The sequence below is a fragment of the Tasmannia lanceolata genome, unplaced genomic scaffold, assembly GCF_043159265.1.
Source record: "Tasmannia lanceolata isolate RefF3 unplaced genomic scaffold, GAP_Taslan_0.1 ptg000004l, whole genome shotgun sequence".
Lineage (NCBI taxonomy): Eukaryota > Viridiplantae > Streptophyta > Magnoliopsida > Canellales > Winteraceae > Tasmannia > Tasmannia lanceolata.
In genome coordinates, this window is record NW_027518681.1 from 3,742,168 (window position 1) to 3,765,008 (window position 22,841).

Genomic DNA, 22,841 nt, shown 5'->3' on the forward strand with positions numbered 1-22,841 from the left:
CCAAAAAAGCTCTCTCTCTCTCTCTCTCTCTCGTTATAATTTTGCACGCCAAGCTTGCTTTTCTAGGATGCCCCGTCACCATTCTTATTTCTCATTTCTCATTTCTCATTTCTCACACTCGCTCTCTTGCTTTCAACGAGGTTTTGCTCCTTTTTTTTCCAATTCCTCCGCCTTTTTGGCCTTTTGGGTCCCGCCCCCCTCTTTATTCTATTCACAATTACTTGCCTACCAAAGGAATTAATCCCTCTGTGGATTGCAGGAATTTTCGGGAAAAGTTTGGAAAGTAAAAAGAGATTTTATATAGTGTAAGCCCAAATTGTCCATTTGAGGGGCCACAAAATAAATAGATTATGGCCAAAAATCCATTTCCATAGGATGATCCCAACCTTCCGATCTATAGAGATTTCGAAATGATTTTTGGGGCATAACCGTTTAACGTTGTGACCCATCAAATGGATGGTTTGGATCATCCTAGGGTGTGGGCTGTACAATTCTAAAACAACCTACTTTTTTTACGCACAAAAAATGATAACTTGAACCAACCTTAATCAATTTTTACTTAGATGGGTATTTGATAGTATACCTCTAAATTAACAATAATCATATCATTTTCCTCCGTGGAAAGTTAAAAAATTCAAGAAATAATTTCCGTCAGAAATATTTTTCTTGCAAGCCAAATCGGGTGCAAACCTAAGATATAGGCAACTTCTAGCTCAAATTTATCCAAAGTAACACAAATTTATCGAAAATAAAAGAAAAGGGCTTTTGAAGAGATAATTAAATAAAGTTGCTGAAATTATTCAATAATAGACCATTTGGAAAGTATTCACCTAGTAAAGGTGTCATACAGTTCAAAAGATAAAAATAACATTGTGAAATTTCTTCATCTCTATTTCTACAATGAAGTTTCTTTCAGCTTTGGGTTAGACAACTATGGCTAGATCTCCAAAAGAAAAGCAACATATTCTCTAAATTTTTATCCAATTAACTGGGTTGTTTGACAAGCTACCTATATTTCTTTGGGGGGCCAAGATATTTTGGCAATTGGGTTTGAGATATAATCAAAGGAAGGTGTTTGAATAGCCATTTTTTATTTGATCTTTTGTGTATCTTGGAAATTTAGAATGCCAACCTCTACGCGAAATGGCGATGAGAAGAGAGGGCAATCGGTTTCAGCCCGCGCAAAATGCTTGAATATAGGGGGACATACTGATTAAGAATTTCTCAAATCTATTTTTCACTTTTCTTATTTTCTTCCAAAATGTATGTCCTTTTACACATTGTTTTTTTATATTCATGCATCTTACAGGTTTTTTTTTTAATCAGAGCAAGCGAAATTATTTTGTGTCTCAACTTGCATATGAACCCAATTCGATAGGTGTAGACTTCTTTAGAGTTGTAATAATTGACTATTGTTTGCTCTTAATACTATAAAGATTATTTTGTGTAAATCGGCTCCGTTTGGTTGCCGGTTAAATTTTTGTCCCAGGAAGATTTAGTAAAATTTTAGTCCCATCCCATGTTTGGTTGCCTTTTAGCACTAGGTTTTTTTTAATCCCACTCTTGTAATGATTGCTTGTGTGGCGAATTTTTTAATCCCACTTTTGTAATGATTGCCTTTTCATCCCATCCTAAAATAACCCCAGGAACAAAAATAAGCTCAGGAACCAAAAATAAGCTTGAGAAGAAGTTTTTTCTACCCAACAGTTCAAGCAACCAAACAAAGGTTTTTTTTTTCCCACCATAATCCGGTCAACCAAACATAGGATTTTTATTTTACCAGGATACTTCTAGGACTTCTTTTTTTCCCACCAATCTCCTGCGATTTTTTTTCTCCCACATAAATCCCAGGAACCAAAAAAACCCGGCAACCAAACAGAGTTACTCCTTCTCTAGACCATGAATTCAATAAGAACCCAATTTGTCAGCTGTAGGAGAGTGATATCCACATCACCATGGTTAGATAAAGGGACAAACTCTCACTGTTTTACGTTTTTAACTAACCTTCAAGCATTATTACAATTCCCAAAAAGCTCTCAGCAACCAATTAGAGAAGTGTAAGACAAGGTGAGTTTGGCTCATTATCAAAACATGTTATGGTCCTGTGGATACAAGTACCTTACTATATATTATATATATATATTCTTATAAATGCATATCTCTCTATAGCTATTAGAGAGTGAGTGTACCAAAGTCACTTTTTTTAATGATGAATCATTTTTATTAAAGAGAAAAGAAAAAGAGGGGAGAAACACGACGGCGATGGTGGGTACAAGGAAAAACAAGAAGCATAGAAGCTACAACTCAGAAAATACAATAAGATATTAAGCAGGCAAGAAAGTGCAAATCTCAAATTGATCCCTATCAATTCTAGAACGGGTAAGCCGGTCTGCTTCACTATTAGCCGATTTTCTGACATGCTGCAGGAACCTCGCAAGACAATCCTGAAATTCTTTAATCATACCCTCGAATCTCCATGGATGAGTTTGACTCCCATCCATCCACCTGATAACATTAACAGAGCCTTCTTCCACTATCCTATATGTGAATCTCTACGCAGAAAGTCACTTTTATGATCCATGTTAAAAGGCAACTTTTGGGTTTTGGGGGGAGGAGTTATGTGAAATCAAGGAATGTTGATCTTATAGAACATCATGAGGCTACACACATGGTCTGTCCCACCCCAAAAGGACATCCCATGCCTAAGATAAAAGACTAAAAACCAATAGTTTTGCTTTTCTTAGTGTTAGCCCAAGGGTTCTTAGTGTTAGCCCAAGGGTTCAAACTTCGACACTCTTTAAATTCATGTTTTGATAATAACAAACCCAATATGATATCTTAACTTAATGAACTAATGCTTGAATTTTTAAAGAATGCTCTTCTAAGGTTAAAGCAAAGTACATTGAAGCATGGATCAAAAGCTGAAGCTTTAGCCAAGAGTGAAGATCATTGGAGCTGAAGCAAAGCTTGAAGGCCTATTCAAGAATTGAAGAAAAGTTATATTGCTTAAATTTTACTTGTAAACTAGGCTTTCAATATGCTTGTGAGTAAATGGCACACAAGTTTGGAAGGCTAAAGTGGAGTCTAAACTGTTCAGGACACATTATGTAGGCCGGATGGTCGCCCTGAGGTTCCATGATCTACCAAACAGTAACTAGGTGCAAGCTGAAGAAATTACAGAAGGAAAGCGATTCACGGACTACCGTAAGGAAGGCATGGTTGACCGTGGCTCTATATGACCGTACAATTGGTTTGACCTGCCCTTTAATTCCTAACGGCTAGGCGCATGGTCGACCATGGCTCATCCGTTTTGACCATTAAGCAACTATAACGGCTAGTTTTTGTCCCCAACTTCTGCTTCTTCTTCTTTTTTAAAAAAGACTTATCTTTAGAACTCACTTTTTGGCATATCTTGACATCGAGAGCCCCTTGTTTTCAACTGAGTATCATTCTTAAGTGTTAAAAACACTCTCACACATAATCTCTTGTTTCATTACTTGTGAGATATTTGAGAGATTAGATTAAGCTCTGATTGTATCATATTGTTATGAGTATTGTAAGATATTATATTTGTATGTTCACCTTGTGAGAGGTTATCCATCATCAAAATCTTTATATTCATTATAATTGGTAAGGAAGGCACCGAATCAACTTTAGAACTGAAGCTTATGGAAAAAGCTTTGCAACCGGTTTTATCTACACCCATAAGGAGATTGGGATTAGTGAAGCCTCAAGGAGGGGATATCCTTGAGGGAGTAAATGTAGGCCAGATTGGCCAAACCACTATAAAATCATTGCACTCTTATCTCTCATTTTTAGTTTCTTATTAACTAGTTTTATATTCTTGTAATTCTTAGTTGCAATGCTAAATAGTTTAAATTGAGCAAAAAATTTATCGGTTGCCTTACCTAGACCTACAGTTAGCAAAGCCTTAAACGAGGCTTGATGGATCAAGGACCTGGGATCATCTAATAAAGATGTTCTCAACGGTATTTGGGTGGACTTATGGTTGCCATTGGATCAATGGATTTAGCCACCTAAATTTGGCAGAAGTGAGGTAAAAGTGACTTTCTTTTTTGCATTTTTCCTAAGAAAAGTAACATCAAATCAACAAAAAAGAAAGCACTCAGGTCCAAGTGGATGCATATTGATAGAGAAAAGCACTTGGGTCCAAGCAGACGAATACTATGGTTACAGGTCAATTCGCAAAACAACATTATCAAAAGGTGTTAAACAATAGATTTATTAACAAATGATTACGATTGAGCCTTCTAAGCTTAGCAAATGATTATGATTGAGTTTTCTAAGCTCTTTAAGACTTAAAACATACTCATTATGATATAAAAATATTCTTTAATGTCTCTTAACTGAAAGTCTAATAAGTAGCTCATGTTTGAAGTAATTAGAAACTCATGAAAATGATTTTGTCGTTGGCCCATGTCTGTCTAAAGCCTTTTTTTCCCACTCAAAAGGGGAAGCCTATGGCCTATTAGAAGAAATAGGATGGAAAGAAGCCAGCATTGCTTTCCATTGCCCCCACTACAATTAAAGCAAAGGGGGTGAAATGAGCTAAAAGAGATTCTATTTGCAATGGTAAGTTCTATTGATGGTCTTTCGAAACAACTGTGGACTCTAGAAAGGAATGTTGATGTAGAAAGGACATGAAGATAGGTAATGAGATTAGCTTGAGGGGAAAGAGATGTTCAAGTGATGTGGATGTAGTGAAAGATGGGGTTGGTGTTGATAATGCAAGCGCCTTCTTTTGGTTGGTTGGTTGGTTCGGTTTTTGGGATATCAGTGGTAGGTAAAAGTAGAAAGCTTAATGGGTCCTCATTCAGAAGATTTCCACATAGTACATGAGTACAGCCACAGCAGAGCCTTCTCCTCCTCTTTCCTTCTTTCTTCTTCTTCTCTTCCTCCTTCCTCTCTCTTTATATTCTCTTTTGTGTCAGGCAGTGGAGAGTGATGCTATAAACAAATTCTACTGTATCAGATTAGAGAATAATAGAAAAGTGAGAATAGTATGGGTGGGGCCATCATTTTACAACACATGTTTTGATAAGGTGCGGCCCATCATTTTACATCCTTGCATATGTTGAGCCCCACTATTTTACACTCATGGTGGTCCCACAATCTCCAGCCAAGTCAAGCATGGGTGGACCCACCATTTTATACCATGTTTTGAGTCTTTTGACATGGTGGGTCCTACCAACTCCACTTAAACCCATGTATCAGGTGGGATCTATCATTTTACCCCATTTTTTTATAAGGTGAATCCCACGATCTCCAACCAAGCCCATGAAAAGGGGGCCCACCATTTTAGACCTGATTTTTGAGGTATATGAGATCTAAAGCAAGGCCCATTCATTAGGTGGTTAAGATTAATCAAGTGTGGGACGCACTAAATAGTGGAACATTCCTACACCTGTAAATATTGGGTTCCCATACCAAATTGAACCCATAGTGTTTGATGAAATTTTAATCATTGACAACAAAACAAATGTCATTTCATTGTGGCCTTTTTTATTTATTTTTGCTCCTCTTGGGCTCTTAGCCATGTGTAACACGATAATTGCCTTTCTTTTTAATGAATCGCAACCCCATCTTCCTTAGCACATGTCCAACTTTAAAATAAGAAAAGGGTATGTGATATATCACTCCTATTTTACACTAGAGGGGGCACTCCCAAGTCTGATGTGATGTATCACTCCTATTTTACGCTAGAGGGGGCACTCCCAACTCTCTCTCTCTCTCTCTCTCTCTCTCTCTCTCTCTCTCTCTCATTAAACAAGGGTGTGCATATAATAAGTTCTTAAGATTTTATGCACAAAGTGTTGCTATAACATGATGAGGGCCCATGTGGTCCAGTATTTTTCAAAAGATTGTATTTTCCCATATGGAGGCCCAAATATGGGAAATGATATTCCCATGAGCTTGATTCATTAATGGCACTGTACCCTCTGTTCAAGGGAATTGCTAGCGTTCATCGCAGAAGGCATCTCGCGGATGGCTCACATTTCAGCAGATTTTGTCTTCATTCATGACGTGGATGCTCTCACATGCAATAGGCCATCCGCGAAATGCCTTCTGGGATGGACTCTAGCAAATCCCTTTATTCAATACTTCTCTAATCAGCTTTTAAAGATTGTTATAATTTAATACAATTTACATTGGTTGTATTCCCTCTTTCTTGATTGTCATCTTAGCTCCACCAAGTGGACTCGGAGAATGACTGATTACGCTCGTTGCACTCCATCAATCCACTCACTTTGTTAAAACAGGAGAGCCCATAGAGGGAAAACTCAAACCTCTGTAATAGTCTAATCTAGACAAGTGACCAAACCAGCGGCCGATGAACTTAGGATACGAGCAATCACATGGTTGGTGCGGTGCATTGGGTCCAAAGTGAACAGCTCCTTGAGACTACTATCCAACAAGAGCAAGCCATGGTAAGACAGGAATAACAAGCTGCCAAAATTAATGTATTTTTGGGTAAATAATTATTTCCCTTCTTATTTTTTTAATTTTTTAGTTTGAATATGAGACATATTTTCCCAAATTATTCGTAACATTTTTTCATATGCAGTTGAACCAAATCTTACTACACAATTTTTACTTAGAAGGACCTTCAATTTATAATAATATCCCCAAAAATTAGAGCAAAAGGATTGTACGCTCGAGCATACCAAGCTTATGGTACGCTCGAGTGCCCAATCACATGTGGGCCCACTTTGTTAGGATGATCCAAAGCATTCATTTGAATGGCCCATACATAGATGGGATGTGTACCAAAAATCAGCTCCATAGGATCATCCTAACCCATCCATTTGTGGAGGTCAAAATGGACAGACACTGTTTGTCCACAAATCTGCCCATTTTTGCCTTCCACTTTTGGAGGGATTAGGATGATTCAATGGAGCTGAGTTTTGGTACACACCCTATCTATGATAGGGCCTTGCAAATGAATGCTTTGGATCACCACAAAATATGTTGGACCCATGTGATTGGGGCACTCGAGCGTACCAAGCTTATGGTACGCTCGAGCGTACAATCCTTTTCCTCAAAAATTAACCATAAGCATATCATTTGCCTTTTAATTGTGAAAAGGAAAAAGTTTCTTGAGAAAAAAAATCCATTAAAAATGTTTTTCTTGCAATCCAAACAGGCCATAAACGCAAAGACGCGGGCTTATGTTTTCTGCACAAGAAAACCAAAAAAAAAATTGCATGGTTATCGATAATTTTGAGGGACATCCTAAATTGAATGTCCCTCTAAATAACAATTGAACCTAGTTGGTCCAAGTTAACTTTTTCATGAGTAAAAAAGGAGCTGAAAATTGGAAATTTAGGAAAAGTGGCCTCAGATTTTCTCTAACAAAAGCCTATGACATTTGGGAGAGTTTACTGCTGTAAATACCCACACAACATAGCTCTTTGTTCGTTAAGTATCTAATCGGATTTAAACGCTTTCTCTTTGTCACTATCTTTTATCATTACCTTTTAACATCCATAGACATTTTTATGTTTATATTGGTAAGTTTCTGTTTATATTCCTTCTTTTCTCTTTCGTTATAAACCACACTTCATATCTAATTTTCAGGTCTTTTACAGGTTTTTATCTGCTAACATATTTGTTTGGAATATATGCATAGAAGTGATTATGCGTATAGGTTTGATAGGCTTTGGAGAACCTGTTAAATTGTGAATATATGCAACGAAGACGCAGGATGTGGGCTGTCCAACCATAAATTTATGTATATTGGGTTTTTTTTTTACGCATTTCTGTTAGTCTGTTAATGTGGGTAGTAAATATTGAGCAAGGGAGAGGCAATAACAGTGTGCATTCAGCTTCAAAAAAACACAAAATAACTGCAAATTACATAAACTGCTAAAACAATGTATGTAAATTACCTTTCTATGTTAAAAACATAGCATAATTTTAAAATTGAGGGGTGAATGGAAACTGAGGGAAAACAAGAATGAAAATAAAGGATCTGCAATGAAGCTAGAGCAGTTTCACTATCCTTGAGGTTCTATTCCTGTTCATTTATTAAAGACATGTTCCAGCTTCAAAACAAAAAACCCGGCCATCTAGCAACGAAAGAAATTGAAAATCAAGAGATATTTCTACGAGACTCTTCCTTTCAAAATCTTGTTAGAAAGAAAATCAAGAGATGAAAATGAAGAGTATGATGATGACTATAAATATGATAGATAAGATGATCAAGAAGCATGAACATCAGTGGGTAGATTTTATACATGCTTGTACTAGAAACAGAAACTCAAAACAGGATCCTAGGCTTGTAAACATCCCCTACCGAGTACAAACCAAATTATTACAGTATTCAGTTTGGCATAAACACACTAGTAGAACAGTTTCACTGGTCAGTCAAAGCTTACAAAGTTTACCTACAACCATCCAGTTTGGCTAAGGAACCCCGCCACGCCTGGGGTGAGTTGGGGCGGGAGGTGTTGGCTGTGGAATGGAAGGCATGAGAGGAGTGCCATGCTCGATTGGTCCAGATTTTATCGATGCCTTTGAACTTGGAACCGGGTCGATGTTGTGGTAGTCTTCCAAGTTTACATTGCCTAACTCGGGCTTCTTCTCGGCGATGCCACTCTCCTAAGAAAGAACAAGAAAAGTTTATTCTCTCTTTCAAAATAAAAGCAAATATATGGAACCATGGCCTTTTGCCCAACTTATATTGAACTCTGGTGGAAGACTGCATTCTGTACCTTCAATTTCCTGTGAGTAGTCATTGTTGTAATGCTTTCTCCACGAACAGGGTAAACCAAATCTGTGTTAAATGCAAGTGGTAAGTTTCAGTAATCAAAAGAAATAACTCTTACTCGGAGATCAAGTGGTAACAAACTTGAGTTTATTTATTTAACCATCAGAACTGAATTACTATAATTTTCATAGCCAGGACCAAAGTTTAAAGCACAAACTCCAGGCTATAAAGGATGAGTAAGAAGCAAGCCATATACCCTTGACACCCACACCATGCAGAGGACTTCTTGGTGCAGCTAAATCAATCACTTTATAATCAAGGTTATTGTTCAGCGCCTTGCTACTTCCCAAACCAGAAATCAGTTGCATCTAGGAACTGCCCAGTTGATTGATGGAATCACAAATTAGAAGACTTACTCTGCTATGTGAAAACCTCAAAATCCAAGGAGGAACAGTTTCTTCGTATCATCTTAAAGGAGTTTTGATTGCCTACGTGGGGCAAAACTCGGACACGAACGAGAATTCAGCCAAGGTAAAAGGGAGCCAATTTGGCTGAGCTGGTGATTGACTTGGGGAGTTTTTTTAAACAGTGGTTTCTACCCACTTTCCTATCCTCTAAATATATAACTTTTGATGATTATGCTCCTTTTGCTTTTGTATTGAGAATGGGATGAATAGTAGAGAAGAGTAGAGAAAAAACATGTGGGAGTTTTAACTCAATTGCTTCCGTTCATCATCAAACATGTTACAAGATATACATATATAAGCAATATAAGTGTTAGAAATGGAGTTAGGCTTAGAGAGAGGAAGAAGAGGAGTGAAGATATGGAGAGTCTCCACTAGGGAGTCTCCACTACTCAACACTCCCCCTCAAGCTAAAGTGTATATGCTATGGAACTCCAGCTTGGTACAAAGAAAACTACAACAACTAAATATAACAAAATCTCATACACACATCCAGCTTGGTATAACACTCCTCAAACCAGTGTGGTGCATACATAATGAAAGTATAATAAAAGATAACATCGACCACATGAGTACAGCAGTGAGATCAACGACCACCAAAAAAGAGCAGCTCCCCCAGAAGTAGCACTACGGCGAGAGCGATCAAACAGGGCCTCCCCTTGAATGAGAGCACGGCGAACAAATCCGCGTATCAACGAGCAATAGAGGCGCCATGGTAGGAACCAGCAACAGTCCAGCAATAAAAAATAGGCACACCAGAGGCACGCACGTGAGAAACGGTGAAGCACCACGAGTAGGAGCACTAGCTAAGCAGAACCACACCACTAGAAGATAACTACCGATGAGGAAACCATCGGAGACAAGGTTGATGGGGAATCTGTCGCATGAAGATAAGAAGAAGAGAAAGAGGATAACCAACCAACGATGGGGAAACCATCGTCTGGAGACAAGGTCGACGGCATGAACATCGTCACCTGAAGATAGGAAGAAAATGAGGGGGAAGATAACCAACCAACGATGGGGAAACCATCGTCTGGAAATAAGGTTGACAAAATGAACATCGACGTTTGAAGAAAGGTCGGCGGGGACACCGTCGCCTAAAGAGAGCTGACCAAAAATGGGGTCACCATCGTCTGGAAAGAAGGTCGACGGCATGAACATCGCTGCCTGAAGGAAAAAGATAACCGACTGTAGACACCCCATTTTGACCGTGCCCTAAACCTTCCGTGTTTGTGCAAAAACCTACCAAATCAGTCCATTAGGGTCCCAAACTACACCCTAGGCTAGGTTAGGGTCACATCTAAGTCCCCGCAAAATTTCGTCAGAATCCGAGCAGAATTGCCAAATAAGACGAAGCGAGTAAGTATCGCAGTGTAAGCAGAAAAGGGGGGCGATTTATCCTGGAATGTGCGAATCATGGGGCATATGGGACATGATTGTCCGCGCGCTTTATCAAATTGGAGTGTAGATATCAGCAACCCTTGTTTTCCTATAAATACCCAATTAAGCTTTCATTTGTAGGGATCTAGGGTTTTCTTAAAAACCAAATCAGAGAGAGAGAGAAGAGAGAAAACCTGACCTTAATCTTCCTCGTCCTTTCTTCTTCTCCGGCCATGATTTCTTTCTCTGGTAAAGATCTCTGGTGAGATTGCGAGCTCCGGCCGGCTTCATTTCTTCATTCTTATGCCTATTTCTCACATGAACCTTCATTTTCTACCGTGATTCTTTATTTTTCAAGATCATATCTTTTTTTTTTTTTAAGCCCTAAGTTTAGAGTTTTAAATTCTTGATTCGAAGCTCCAAGTTCTTATAGTGTTACAATTCGATATCTAGCTATTTTAGTGCCGATTCATTTGTTTTAACCTAGATTTGTTCAAGTCAACTGCATTTGGTGAATTCTCTTGAGGATACATACATATTCCTAAATCTTGAAGACAACACCGTTGCTGACTTCAAACTCGAATATCATTAAGTTGCAAAAAGGTATAGCTCAAAGAATGAGAGTAGATCGAGAAGAAGAGAAGGAGGTGATTCGCATTACACAAGCTTCGTTGTGCTTCGATTGTTGTTGATTTGAAAGGAAATCAGAGTATCTTCTGGTTGAGGTAAGTTTATTCCTAACTTTCAATATTTTATTTTTTTCTGATGGATTTAGTGACTAGATGTTCTGTAATTGTTAATTTGTTCTAAATAACCTCGATTTTTTATTTTTTATTTTTGTTGTTAAAGTGTTTAAATGATCTGTGTAATTTGTAAGAATTGTTCTAATTCCCTAAATCTGTTTTATGCTTACCTTAGATGTTTACTGGAAATTTTCTTAATTTGCAGTAGCATCTGTTTCACTTTTGTGTTATTTTTATGAAATAGAGGATTTTGTAAATGGTGATTTGTCAGTGGCAATGTTTGATGCTAAGATTTGTCTTGTATGACATTTTGGATGAGAGTCAGTGTTCGATCTCTAGATTTTCTTCATTTTTTTGAGAAGTTTGATTGAATATTTTCATTGCTCTAGACTAATGTTGAGATAAGATTAAGAAGAAATGTATTTTGAATGGAGTTAATGTCCAAAATTCTGATATTCTTTTTGTCAAGCTGATTTAATAAGCAAAGTTTGATTTTGAGATTATTTTTTCGACAAAGGATCAGATAAGGGATTAAAAAAAAATCTTGATCTTCTTATGTCATGATTTGCTTCATATGTCTGATTCTAATTTTCATATTATTGTTATTTGGGATAATCCATATGACTATAGTCCGTTAATGACAAGTGTCAATTGATAACTTTTATGTGTACCAAATGATTTCATTTCCTCGTCTTGGTTCTTTTCAGATAAGCTTGGCATATGAGTTCCACCATGTTGACAAATCTTAAGTCTGTGAGATAATTTACTCTCTCAGTGAATTTCGTTCATCACTTGAAGAGTTCTTGGTCCATTTTTTTTATTTTTTTTATTTAAAATAATAATAATAATAATAAAATAGAGTCTGTGCATGCCTTGTCTTTAATAGGATTCTTTCTTTTAGATTTTTGGTTCCATATAGATAGGCATAATCATTTTTTGAATATTGGTTCTTATCTAAAAAGAAAAGAAGCTTTGTATGTAAAATGACAAAAAAATCTTTGTATGGCCATCTAATCAGTGCTTTTAAGATATCACTTATGGTAATGATTTTAGCTTATTTACTAGCCTTGGTAAATTGTGATAACATATCATTGGGCTTAAACATAGGAATATGTGCATCATCATTTTCGAATAAGTACATGTGTCTTTTCTTTATGTTGCATGATGGTGATAATCTTTAAAAAGGAGACAAATTAGTATAAATGTTAAGCAAAGTAGTGTTTGAGTTGTTTCTAATTTTTCATGATTTTTTTTGTGAAGTTATTTGTATAAGCATAGATGTTGTATCCTTTTTGTATGTCTTATCCCAGGCTCTATTAGATTCAAATTTTGATTATGGTCATACACTTTTCGTTTCTGTTACAATTTTATTCTTGTTATCACGGGTAAATTGCTTTGAAGCCCTGACATGTAAAGCTTTTGTAAGCTGTGAATGTTTAAGCGAGTGTATTTAGGTTTTGAACATTTTTGCACTGAAATAAGATAAGTTCAAGATTTATTGTTTGGTTAATTTTGGTATATTTGTAGCTAATTCTATAAGGGATCTCATCATAGGGCGCCAAAGTCTTTGTGTTTTCAGATGTAGTGGTAATAAAGTTATATAAGCTCACTTTGTTTTTTCATTTGTTTAGTCTGTTGATAAATATGTATATAGATGAAGCAGGTTAGTTGAAGATTAATCATTGCATAAAATTGTATTGGAATGGAAATTATTACATATTGTTTAAATGGGAGTGTAAGCAGAATAGTGTTCATTGTACAATAAAATATATAGTCCAAAGATTTTATCAAAAGATTTCTTTAGCATCTGAACATTTGGTTCTTTTATCTAAGCTGTCATCTTCAATGAATAGTAAGGGTATTTTCTTAATGATTGTCATCCAGACATTTGTCAGAGTGAAAGTGTAGTAGTACAAATATCAGCACATTCAATTGCACTTGCTATTTCTATCCATATTCTGTGTTGATAGTTCAGCCCTCTCTTCATTATTAGCATTATACATATTAATAGTGGCACAAGTTCAGACAACAGTGAACATAAAGGAATTATTTCGTTGAATAAAGTGGTGGGAAGGACTTGAATCTTTTGGATTGTTCCTGTACATGATTGTATGCCTCAGATAGCCATATATTATTTTATGCTTGCTAAAAAAAGTATATAACTGATGTCCTGTAGGATTTTCTTTTACACTCTCTAGTGATGATTTATCTTTGTTTAGAAGTATATAGCTGCTGTCCCCTTGAAAGTTATGAAAGTATATACTCCCTGTTTTGCGAAGCATATAATTAATTTTTTTTTATGAGGAGCAAGTTATTAGAGTTCTCTTTTGGAACTATAATAATTTAATAATGTAGCTTTTGAGAACTGTACTTAAGGTTGAGTTGTCTTAAAGAATTGATGCTTACGTTTATTTGTTATGATGATGGCTCAGTCATGTATATTTTTGCATTCATCAGATTTAATGGTTGATTCACTTCTATGTAATGATATTCATATAATGATATTCATAAAGCCTACATTTAAATAGGTAGGTGTGACACTGTTAAAAAGAATTTTGTCCAGGTGTAAAAGTATAGCGCAGGATGTCAAATATTGATATTTTTTCGATCAAATGAATATAACAATTTTGAGACAGATGTAACTTACCTCCACCCATCCGAATCACCATAATAGCCCATACCCCTTTTTTAATATTGGCAGCCCCTACCTCTTTGATAATAGCAGCCCTCACTCTCTTAATAATGTCAGCCCTATTCATTGCATGGGCAATGAAAGAGTCATCTAGAGCCCACCTTTAGAGAGACAAGCTATATGTCAGCAGAAAAGTCAAATCCTTTTGAGAGACAGGCTTTGTCTCAATAGTGAGTCAGCCATAGGGGATTTCCTTAGCTTCATTTATAGAATTTATCTCTAAGATAGAGACCGACTTGGTTTAATAGTTGCCTTGATCTCTATCTTATCATTGCAAGGGCAATGATAAGGTTACTTGGAACCCACCTCGATGTTTAGGAGACTTGCCCAGTCTCACTAACACCCTTCTTTATCTCCTCTTCTTTTAGGAGACTAGCTTAGTCTCATTAACACTCCCCTCTTAGGGTTGTACACTAGTAGTCAGTCCTTTCGTATATGAGTCAGTCTTTAGCATAGGAGTCAGTTCTTCAGTCTTTCAAGAGTCTGTCCTATCATCATAGGGATTAGGATTCTGTCCAACCTCTCATCAAGTCATGTGATTTTATCCAATCTTGCAAGGTATAGGATGCTGTCCAACGCTTGCAGATTCGTGATTCTTTTCAATCCCCCCGCAAAGCATAGGATGCTGTCCAACCTTTGCGGGATATCAGGAGTCTGTCCTACCCTTATGATGATAGGATTCTGTCCTCTTGTGTCAAAAACATCAAAAACATCTGAAAAACCAAAAATCTTGAGTCATTAGGAATAGTTAGGAAAGTCTGTTCTGAACTACGTTGGCTTGATCCCTTTCCACAGGGTACGTAGTGCAGCTTGGGATCTATATCCCAAGTCCAGCCAAACCTTTAAAAATAAACTTGTCAAACCTTCCAAAAATTTAAAACTTCTTCAAAACCCTTTTCAAAAAGATCTTCCCCTAGAGTTAGGAATCCGTCCTAGATATTTGGGGTGTTTTAGAGTTAGGAGTCTGTCCTGTTTGTATTGATATGGTGTGTCTTGTCGTGTAAGTGTCCCTAGAGTTAGGAAGTCTCAAGTTAATCGGTTAGACATTTAGTCGAACTGATGGCTAGACTATGAAGCATATAGTCAGCCCATGGTTTTCATTAGGTTGCACAGCCTAGCTACACATAGGATGTAGGGCCCACCTGCATTAGCTTAAGGCTAATCAACTTGCATTAGTTAGGGCATATAGAGAGTCCTAAAAATTACAATTCACTTGAACTTAAGTAAATCGTGCAAAAACTTTAAAAATCAGTCGAGTCTAGTGGATCGAGTCTAGGATAGCGGTTCTAGATGGTTAGGCATCGTAGTTTATAATAGGTAATCGAACTACGTTGATTCTGATTCTTCCCGAGGCCGGGATACGTAGAGCAGCCAGGGTGGATGGTCATTCTGGTCCGAGTCAAGTATTGCATTAGAGTTTTAGGATTCGTCTTGTCGAGTCGTGTATAGAATTGAATTGTGTTGTGTGTTTTTGCTGTGTTTTCTTACTTTCATGTACAGACCCTATACCTTTAGCTGTAGCATGCATGTTCTTGCACACCAAAACTTAGACACCAATTAGGTATGACACTCATAACCTAGCTATTCTTAGGTGACACTTATTTCATTTCTTTTATGTGTGCTTACTTTTCATCTCCGAGACATGCATGATTAGGTAGACGTCTTCTCGGAGATAGGTGTTCCCATTTCACATGACTTTCACCCAAAACTCTTCAAAATCAATAAGTAAATGGCATAAGAGACCATGTGTTTGCACTTGGGCGGATGAGGTGCTCTTCGGACCTTCCAAATTCGTAACCAGACACGAACCTTCTTTTATATCTCTGGTTATCCGTTGCAACAGAGCATAGTATGGGATCTAGGGCCCACTTCCTTGGATGGCGACTCTTCTTTGTTTAAGGTACATCTCGAATCTGGGCTGGTCCCCGAATCAAGAGGTATCTCACCTTACATCGCCACTCATGCTGTGAGGGGCACTCTTTTGAGAGTTCCTTGGTAGACCTCTCCTTTTCACGGGATGATCTAGAGACTTTCGGGGGCTCGTCCCCCGCTTCTCTCCGATCGGGGTCCACACCGACTAACGATGGGGAAACCATCGCTCGAAGAACCGACCAACGATGGGGATACCATCGTCCGGAGAACCAACCAACAATGGGGAACCGTCACCCGGTGAGACTAGGTCGGCGGGGACACCATCGTCAGTGAACCGACCAACGATGGGGAAACCATTGCCCGGTGAAGATAAGGCATAAAGTCGGAAAAATAAGATGAATGCGTAAAAGCTACGCTAAGAACACGAAGAGAAGAAACAGCTGAAGAATAAAACTAACAGTCGAAGAGTGGTGAAATACATCAAGGAGCAGGCAACATGAAGAAGACAAAGAATAGAATCACCAACAATACCAAGAAAAGATAACAAAAGAAGAACTACATACTAACACAACTACATGATAACACTCCCCCTCAAGTTGAATCCGAAGGCAATCAACATGCAATGAGAAAAAAAGAACTTTCAAGGCACACAACCTCTCTTAGACATTTTACTAAACACTTGGTGTGCGCCTTTGACATAAACACAAAAACATAGAAGACTATGGGAAGAAAGATATGAAAACAAGACAACAACAAAATAATGATACAACACACTCCATCCATGAAACTGCATGAGGGCTCCAACACTCCCCCTCAAGTTGAGGCTGAAGGTTGGCCTTCAACTTGCAATTAAAAGATAACCTTAACAAAAAGATAACCTTAAACACACAATGACCCTCTTGAACATTTTAATAAAGAATAGATAACCTTCAACACACAATAACCCTCTTGGATGGAGAAAGGACAAAGATTAGGATGGAGTGGATTGGGGGGAGAGACACAAAACCAGTGTTTAAAAATACTTGACTCGGAACTTGCCCGAGTCGACTCTCTTTTACCTTGGCCGCATTCCACGTTGCACCACATCCGCATTCCGCATTTTGCCCTACAGAGTCAATAAAAACACCATTGCCTCTACCGAGTTATGACCGCATCAAACGCGTTCTTGGTCGCGTCCACGCGAGTCGACAAGGATTTTTCTTAGCTGGATTCTGATTCACATCCGCGTTTTTAATCACTGCTCAAAACATGAAAGAAAAAAGGATTTAAAACATAAAGAAAGATGAAAGAAACTAGAAAGGACCGAACAAGGGTATGAACTTTGAGAAGAATGAGATTTTGGGATGGAGAACCAAAAAAGAAAATGAGATTTATGGATTTAGGACCCAGAAAAAATAACAAAAAACAATGTTATGGATGAAGAAAAAGAAGGAAAAGAATATACAGGTAGGGATCTTTTGGGTTTTCTTTCTTTCTTTGGGATGGATGGATTCACAAATGGTATTTACAAAAAAGATGTTTTGGGTTTTGGGTTTAGGGATTCAGAAGATGGAGGTTAGGGTTTGAGGGTTAGGGTTTAGAGATGAAGGTTTAGGGTTATGGATTTAGGTTTAGGGTTTATGGATTCACGTTTTGGAGGGTTTTGGGAAGATGGAAAAGGATGAGGGATAGGGAAAAGAGAGAGGACAGAGATGGGAGCTAGGGGGTTGGGGTGGGGGTAGTACACAAAAGAGGAAGAGGGATACGGCGTGTGAGAGATAGAAAGAGATGCGTGGGATGAGAGATGGATAAGAGAGGGACTCTTCTTCTTTCCTCTTTCCCTTAGGATCTTAGCTCTGATACCATGTTAGAAATGGAGTTACAGTTAGAGAGAGGAAGAAGAAGAGGAGTGAAGATATGGAGAGTCTCCACTAGGGAGCTCCTCATGTAAATGATATATATAGGCCCCAAATAGGGCAACAATGACTACAATATCCCTAATGTTATAAGTAATGACTAAACTACGATAACACACTACTCAACAATAAGTAAGGTGTGTCTTTTTTTTTCTTATTTGAAATAATAATAATAACAACAACAATAACAATACCCTCTTGTTTGTTTGGCTCTTCCCTACAGCCTCTTAGTTTCATGTCCTTGTTTCCCCGTCGTATGTGATAGGGGTTGTTTCTTATCTTCCTGTTGTATCTTGTTTCTTATTAATATATATCTGGTGGGGGTCCGCCTAACCCCAGCTTACCCATAAAAAATAAAAAAATAAAAAACAATAACAATAGCAATAGCAATACGAAAGATGATAAATTCACTCCCTTTTCCCCCTCTTCTGCCCCTTCAATGGTTGTAAAGTTCGCAACAGGTAAAATCCAACCTAGGACGGAGCTTTACACTCATTTTCTTGGCTGCATATGCTTTAAATGGGAATACAAGAACATAAAGACAAAAACAGAGTAAAGTGATTTATAGATCCTGCGGAAGCAAGCTCCTAGTACTGTAAAACAGATGGGTTTTGGAAGCTTCTAGGATGATGTTTGATTGTTCCACTCAAACCTCTGAGGTTTTACTGAGCTTCACTTTTATTGGCTCTCCTGAAAATTCCTGCATTGTCATTTTCCCCTCTTCCTAGCCTAACTTAGCTTTGTAAGCTATTGGTATCCAACCTTTTCTTTATATGTCCACCATGAATTCCTCCCATTAGTATGCTTCAGCATGAAACTACCGATGTACTGAACAATGGTCCGAGGTATATGGCTTTTTCCACAGCACCAAAAGACTCTCCAACCAAGTCTTTTTCTTTCTTCTCCGCCTCTAGCTCAGCTCGACAAAATGGAGAAAAGTAATCCAGTTGTGAAACTCAAAACTGGTAAAAGGAGGATGAGGGGAAAAATGGACCAGACTTATCATTCCCTAACAATAATTAATAATAGTAGTAAATAGCAAACTAAAACTAGGAATTTCACCTCTTTAGTCTGGAACAGTCTAAGCATTAGAACCACTTAATTCTCAATTGATGGTTGATGACAAATTGAGGTTTGCAGAGTGACAGCGACGGAGCATATACGGGGAGCTACATGTAACATAGTAGCATTACAGAAATTTAATGATGGTTAAGCTTGGAGAAACAATTGACCTGAAGACAATTTTAAAATGTTGGGTGTTGAAGTCTTTCTTGCCCAAAATACTAGGGAAGCAGGATTCGTACCTGAGGGTGGGGATTCGCGATTCCCCGAATCGCGAATCGGAATCGTGATTCGATTCGATTCCCCGATTCTGGGGAATCCCGAATCGATTCCGTTGGAACCCCGATTCCCAATTTTGGGAACCTCGATTCCCAATTTATGGAAACCCTGATTCCCACTTTATAGGAACCCGATTCCCAGGCGATTCCCTGCGAATCCCAACTCCCCAGCGACTCCTGGCGAATCTCCGGCGATTCCCCGACGAATCTCGCTTCCAACCATCCCAGGAGCCTTCGATTCCTACTTTCGAATCCCGAATCGAATCCCGCTTTCGATTCCTGCCCTCGCAACCTTGCAAAATACTCTAATTCATTCACAAAAAAAAAATGCTCAAATTCATTCAGATTATATTAAAACATGGAAAGAGAATGAGGACTTCATCCACAAAGAATTCCACACACTGGTATGATAAAAATGGGATAGGGACTGTTGGGGTTCCACGTAAAAGCAATAGTCCCACATCGGATAAGTAAAATGGATGTGGATGGGTTATAAGGGAATAGGTACCCTCCCTCTAACGGCTAGCTTTTAGGGGTGAGTTCTACCCGGTTAAGTTCCCTACAGGGACTTTGCAATCAATGCAAACTTGGAACTATTGTATTTGAGGCCATGAGAGATGAAGGTGTAACTCCTGATTGATGCATACCTAAATCAATTGTATTTGACACCAATTGTTCTGAGTTGGTAGTTAGAAGGCTAAAGAAGGGTTGCTTCTTCATAAGACAAGTGGGGTCAGTTTTAATAAGAAATTTCATCTTAAAATCCAATCATTTGCATATGTTTCTATGATTTTGCAGGACTTTCACCTGAATTTTCACTGAAACACTTATGGTTCCATGGTGATCGAAATCAAAACTGAAACTGAAATTTAAAACCTTAATCACAGAACCCCACACTCTTAGTCAAAATGGAAGAGAGGGAAGCAAATCTTTAGAAGCCAAAAGCAAAAGTAGGGACGGGAGCAGAGCAAGTACAAGTTAGTTCCAACAATTCAAGGCCAGTGAGACCGAGGGATCTAATCTATGGCCATAAGTGGGTGGACTGGCTTCCTAAAGCAAATCATACGAAAGAATTTTAACTTGTACTGTTAGATCCCCTCTAGTTAGAATGTCCCTAGCTCAACTCTAAATATTCCAAGCATCTTAGAAGGCCTAATTGACTTTATGTGTCCATTTGGATCACAAAACAAAATGAAATTTTTTCCCATTGAAAAAAAAAATCCAATGTCTCCTTGGATGCATAGAAAAAAAATTTCCAATAATTTTTTCATGGTTCCCCTGCATCCAAACAGCCTACAAAACTCTCCATTATCACAAATTGAACTAAAAATGCAGCACAGACTTCCACATCAGCCACTTACTCTCAAGAACCAAAACAGAAAAAAATTAAAAGGTTTTCCATCTATAACTACAGACCCACAAACCCAAAACATTTCAAATGGATCCCATCATCCCAATCAACATAACAAACAAGTCCAACATACAACACCACAAATTGGACTAAAATAATAAATTTCAATCTTCCACTATAAACCCACATACCAAAAACATTCCAAACTGATTCAATCAAATAAACAAATTACACCAAATGGGAGCAATGTAAGCCCAAACCAATCATTTATAATAGATAAAATGAAAATTTTATGGTCTATCTATATTGATTGCTAACTAAACCCTTAAAAATAAAAAATTTCAAACTACCACTATAAACCCACAAACCACAAACATTCCAAACAGATTCAATCAAATCAACAAACTAAACCAAATGGCAGCAATATAAGTCCAAACCAATCAATAAACATTCAAGATATTAAAAGATATTCAATTTTTCATATTATCTATTAAAAATGCAATGAGAGAAAAATATACCTGGAAAAGAGCTGCTGCTGAATTTAAGGACCATTAAAGCAGTTCCCAAGGTCATGAACAAAACCCAAAAACCGAAAACCTTAGACATTTCAAAACCACCGCCAAAGACCCCAAATTCATTCACCTTGAAATCAAATCTCTAAGCTCCTTTAAGCAACTCAACCCATGATGGAACAAATGATAAAGAAAAAAAAACTGTTACCCTTCGTCACTCAGTTACTCCAAAGTCCTCCAGAAAATCCGTAGAGCAGAGCTCAGCGAAGTGTTTACAAAGAATTTTCATAAGGAGGAGTCGTGGGTTTTCTACCATTTCTCTCTCTCTCTCTCTCTCTCTCTCTTAAGGGAAATAAATGCTGGTTATTGTGAAAAACGAGCCAGCAGAGTGAGGAGATCAGGCGTTGGGCACGTCATCTTTTGAAGTTGCAGAGATATCGTGGATTTCGAGCTTTCATATTGCATAACAACTTAATACAACTACAATATATGGAAGTTATATATTCGCCCCATTTTCTTCACTGGGCCACCCCCTTATGGTGTATTATACGGCTGCAACTCGGGTCGGGTTTGGTCGGGTTGAAGCCAACCCAGGTTGAATCCAATCCGAACCCAACCCAAAACTCTAAACCCGGACCCGGCTCGACTCTCAAGTCTCAACCCGATGAAGGCTAATCCGAGCCAACCTGAAAAATTAATATCTCAACCCATACCTAACCTGATTTCCCAATTCTTCAACGAGACCCAACCCAAAACTCTGAACTGTCATCCGGTACCTGACCCGACTCGGGTTCAACTTCAACTTCAACTTCTTCAACCCTAACCCGACTCAATTCAGACACAACCCGACCTGTGATTTGTTAGCCCGAGTTGCACCCTACTACTTATGAGTTATGACTACTCTTTTTACACAACAAGGGGTGGGATTGGGAAGATAACATGGTAAATATATCATTTTCCAAGAGATTTTTAAGGAAGGGATCGGGCACAGTAACGGATGATATGAGGGCCCACTATTAGTGGGCCAAACTTCAAAATTTTGGATCAATCTGATCGTCCAATCCAAGGATTTCCATTAAATAAATGGTTTAGATTAGGGGACTGATAACCCACCCCCCCCTCCCTAACGTGATCCATTAAGTTTTAAATGCAAAGAAAAACATTAAAGGGGGTGAATTTATCCTCAAGCAGTGAATCATTCTCACAGAAACCGTTGGTGGAGGGGGGATTTTATCCGTTTAAGGGGGGAAATATCATTTCCAATCCAAGAACCACTTGATAAAATCAAGGGTACGATCATCGGAGTGGGCCCACATATGAACAATGGTGTAACTGTAAGAAGCTTGGACCCACATGGTCACGTGAATAATGCGGGCCCCACAATTTGCACGAAAGCAAACTATTAAACTAGATCTCTGATTTGAACTTTGGCCTATTCAGACTGTGGGGCCCCCACTGCACAATGGCACGCGCAACAACTATAAATCATGTGATATTTAATAAGCTGATGCACAGAAAAACTTGAAGGAATTGCACATATATGTTACAGTGGAGAGAGATGTAGGGTCGAATTAAGATATATTGGGGTCGATTTATCACTTCCCTATAATTATTCATTTATATAGGGTAATGATATTTCCACCCCTTTTCCAGTATTCCTATAGCATTCAATCCCTTCATTTTTTTCGGAAAAGGCATACAAAAAGAGCTGGAAATTTCATTTTTTTTCTTTCATATATAATAATTAACTTCATACCAATTAATTGGAAAGAGGTTGATGTGATTACACATTAAGACCACGTTTGGATACCAGCAAGATTTAGATTTGGATTTAGTTGATATTTTGAACTAGATCAGATTC

General features: G+C 38.0%; 1 protein-coding gene across 1 annotated transcript; it reads right to left on the reverse strand.

The window, feature by feature from the left end:
* Positions 1-8,189: 8,189 nt before the first annotated feature.
* LOC143875727 (uncharacterized) lies at positions 8,190-21,430 on the reverse strand. The gene is made up of 3 exons (XM_077377330.1): positions 20,987-21,430; positions 8,736-8,797; positions 8,190-8,622 (listed from the first exon to the last, which is right to left on the reverse strand). The coding sequence occupies exons 1-3, from the start codon at positions 21,072-21,074 to the stop codon at positions 8,428-8,430; spliced, it is 345 nt and encodes a 114-aa protein (XP_077233445.1). The 5' UTR covers positions 21,075-21,430; the 3' UTR covers positions 8,190-8,427.
* Between the last annotated feature and the right edge of the window lie 1,411 nt (positions 21,431-22,841).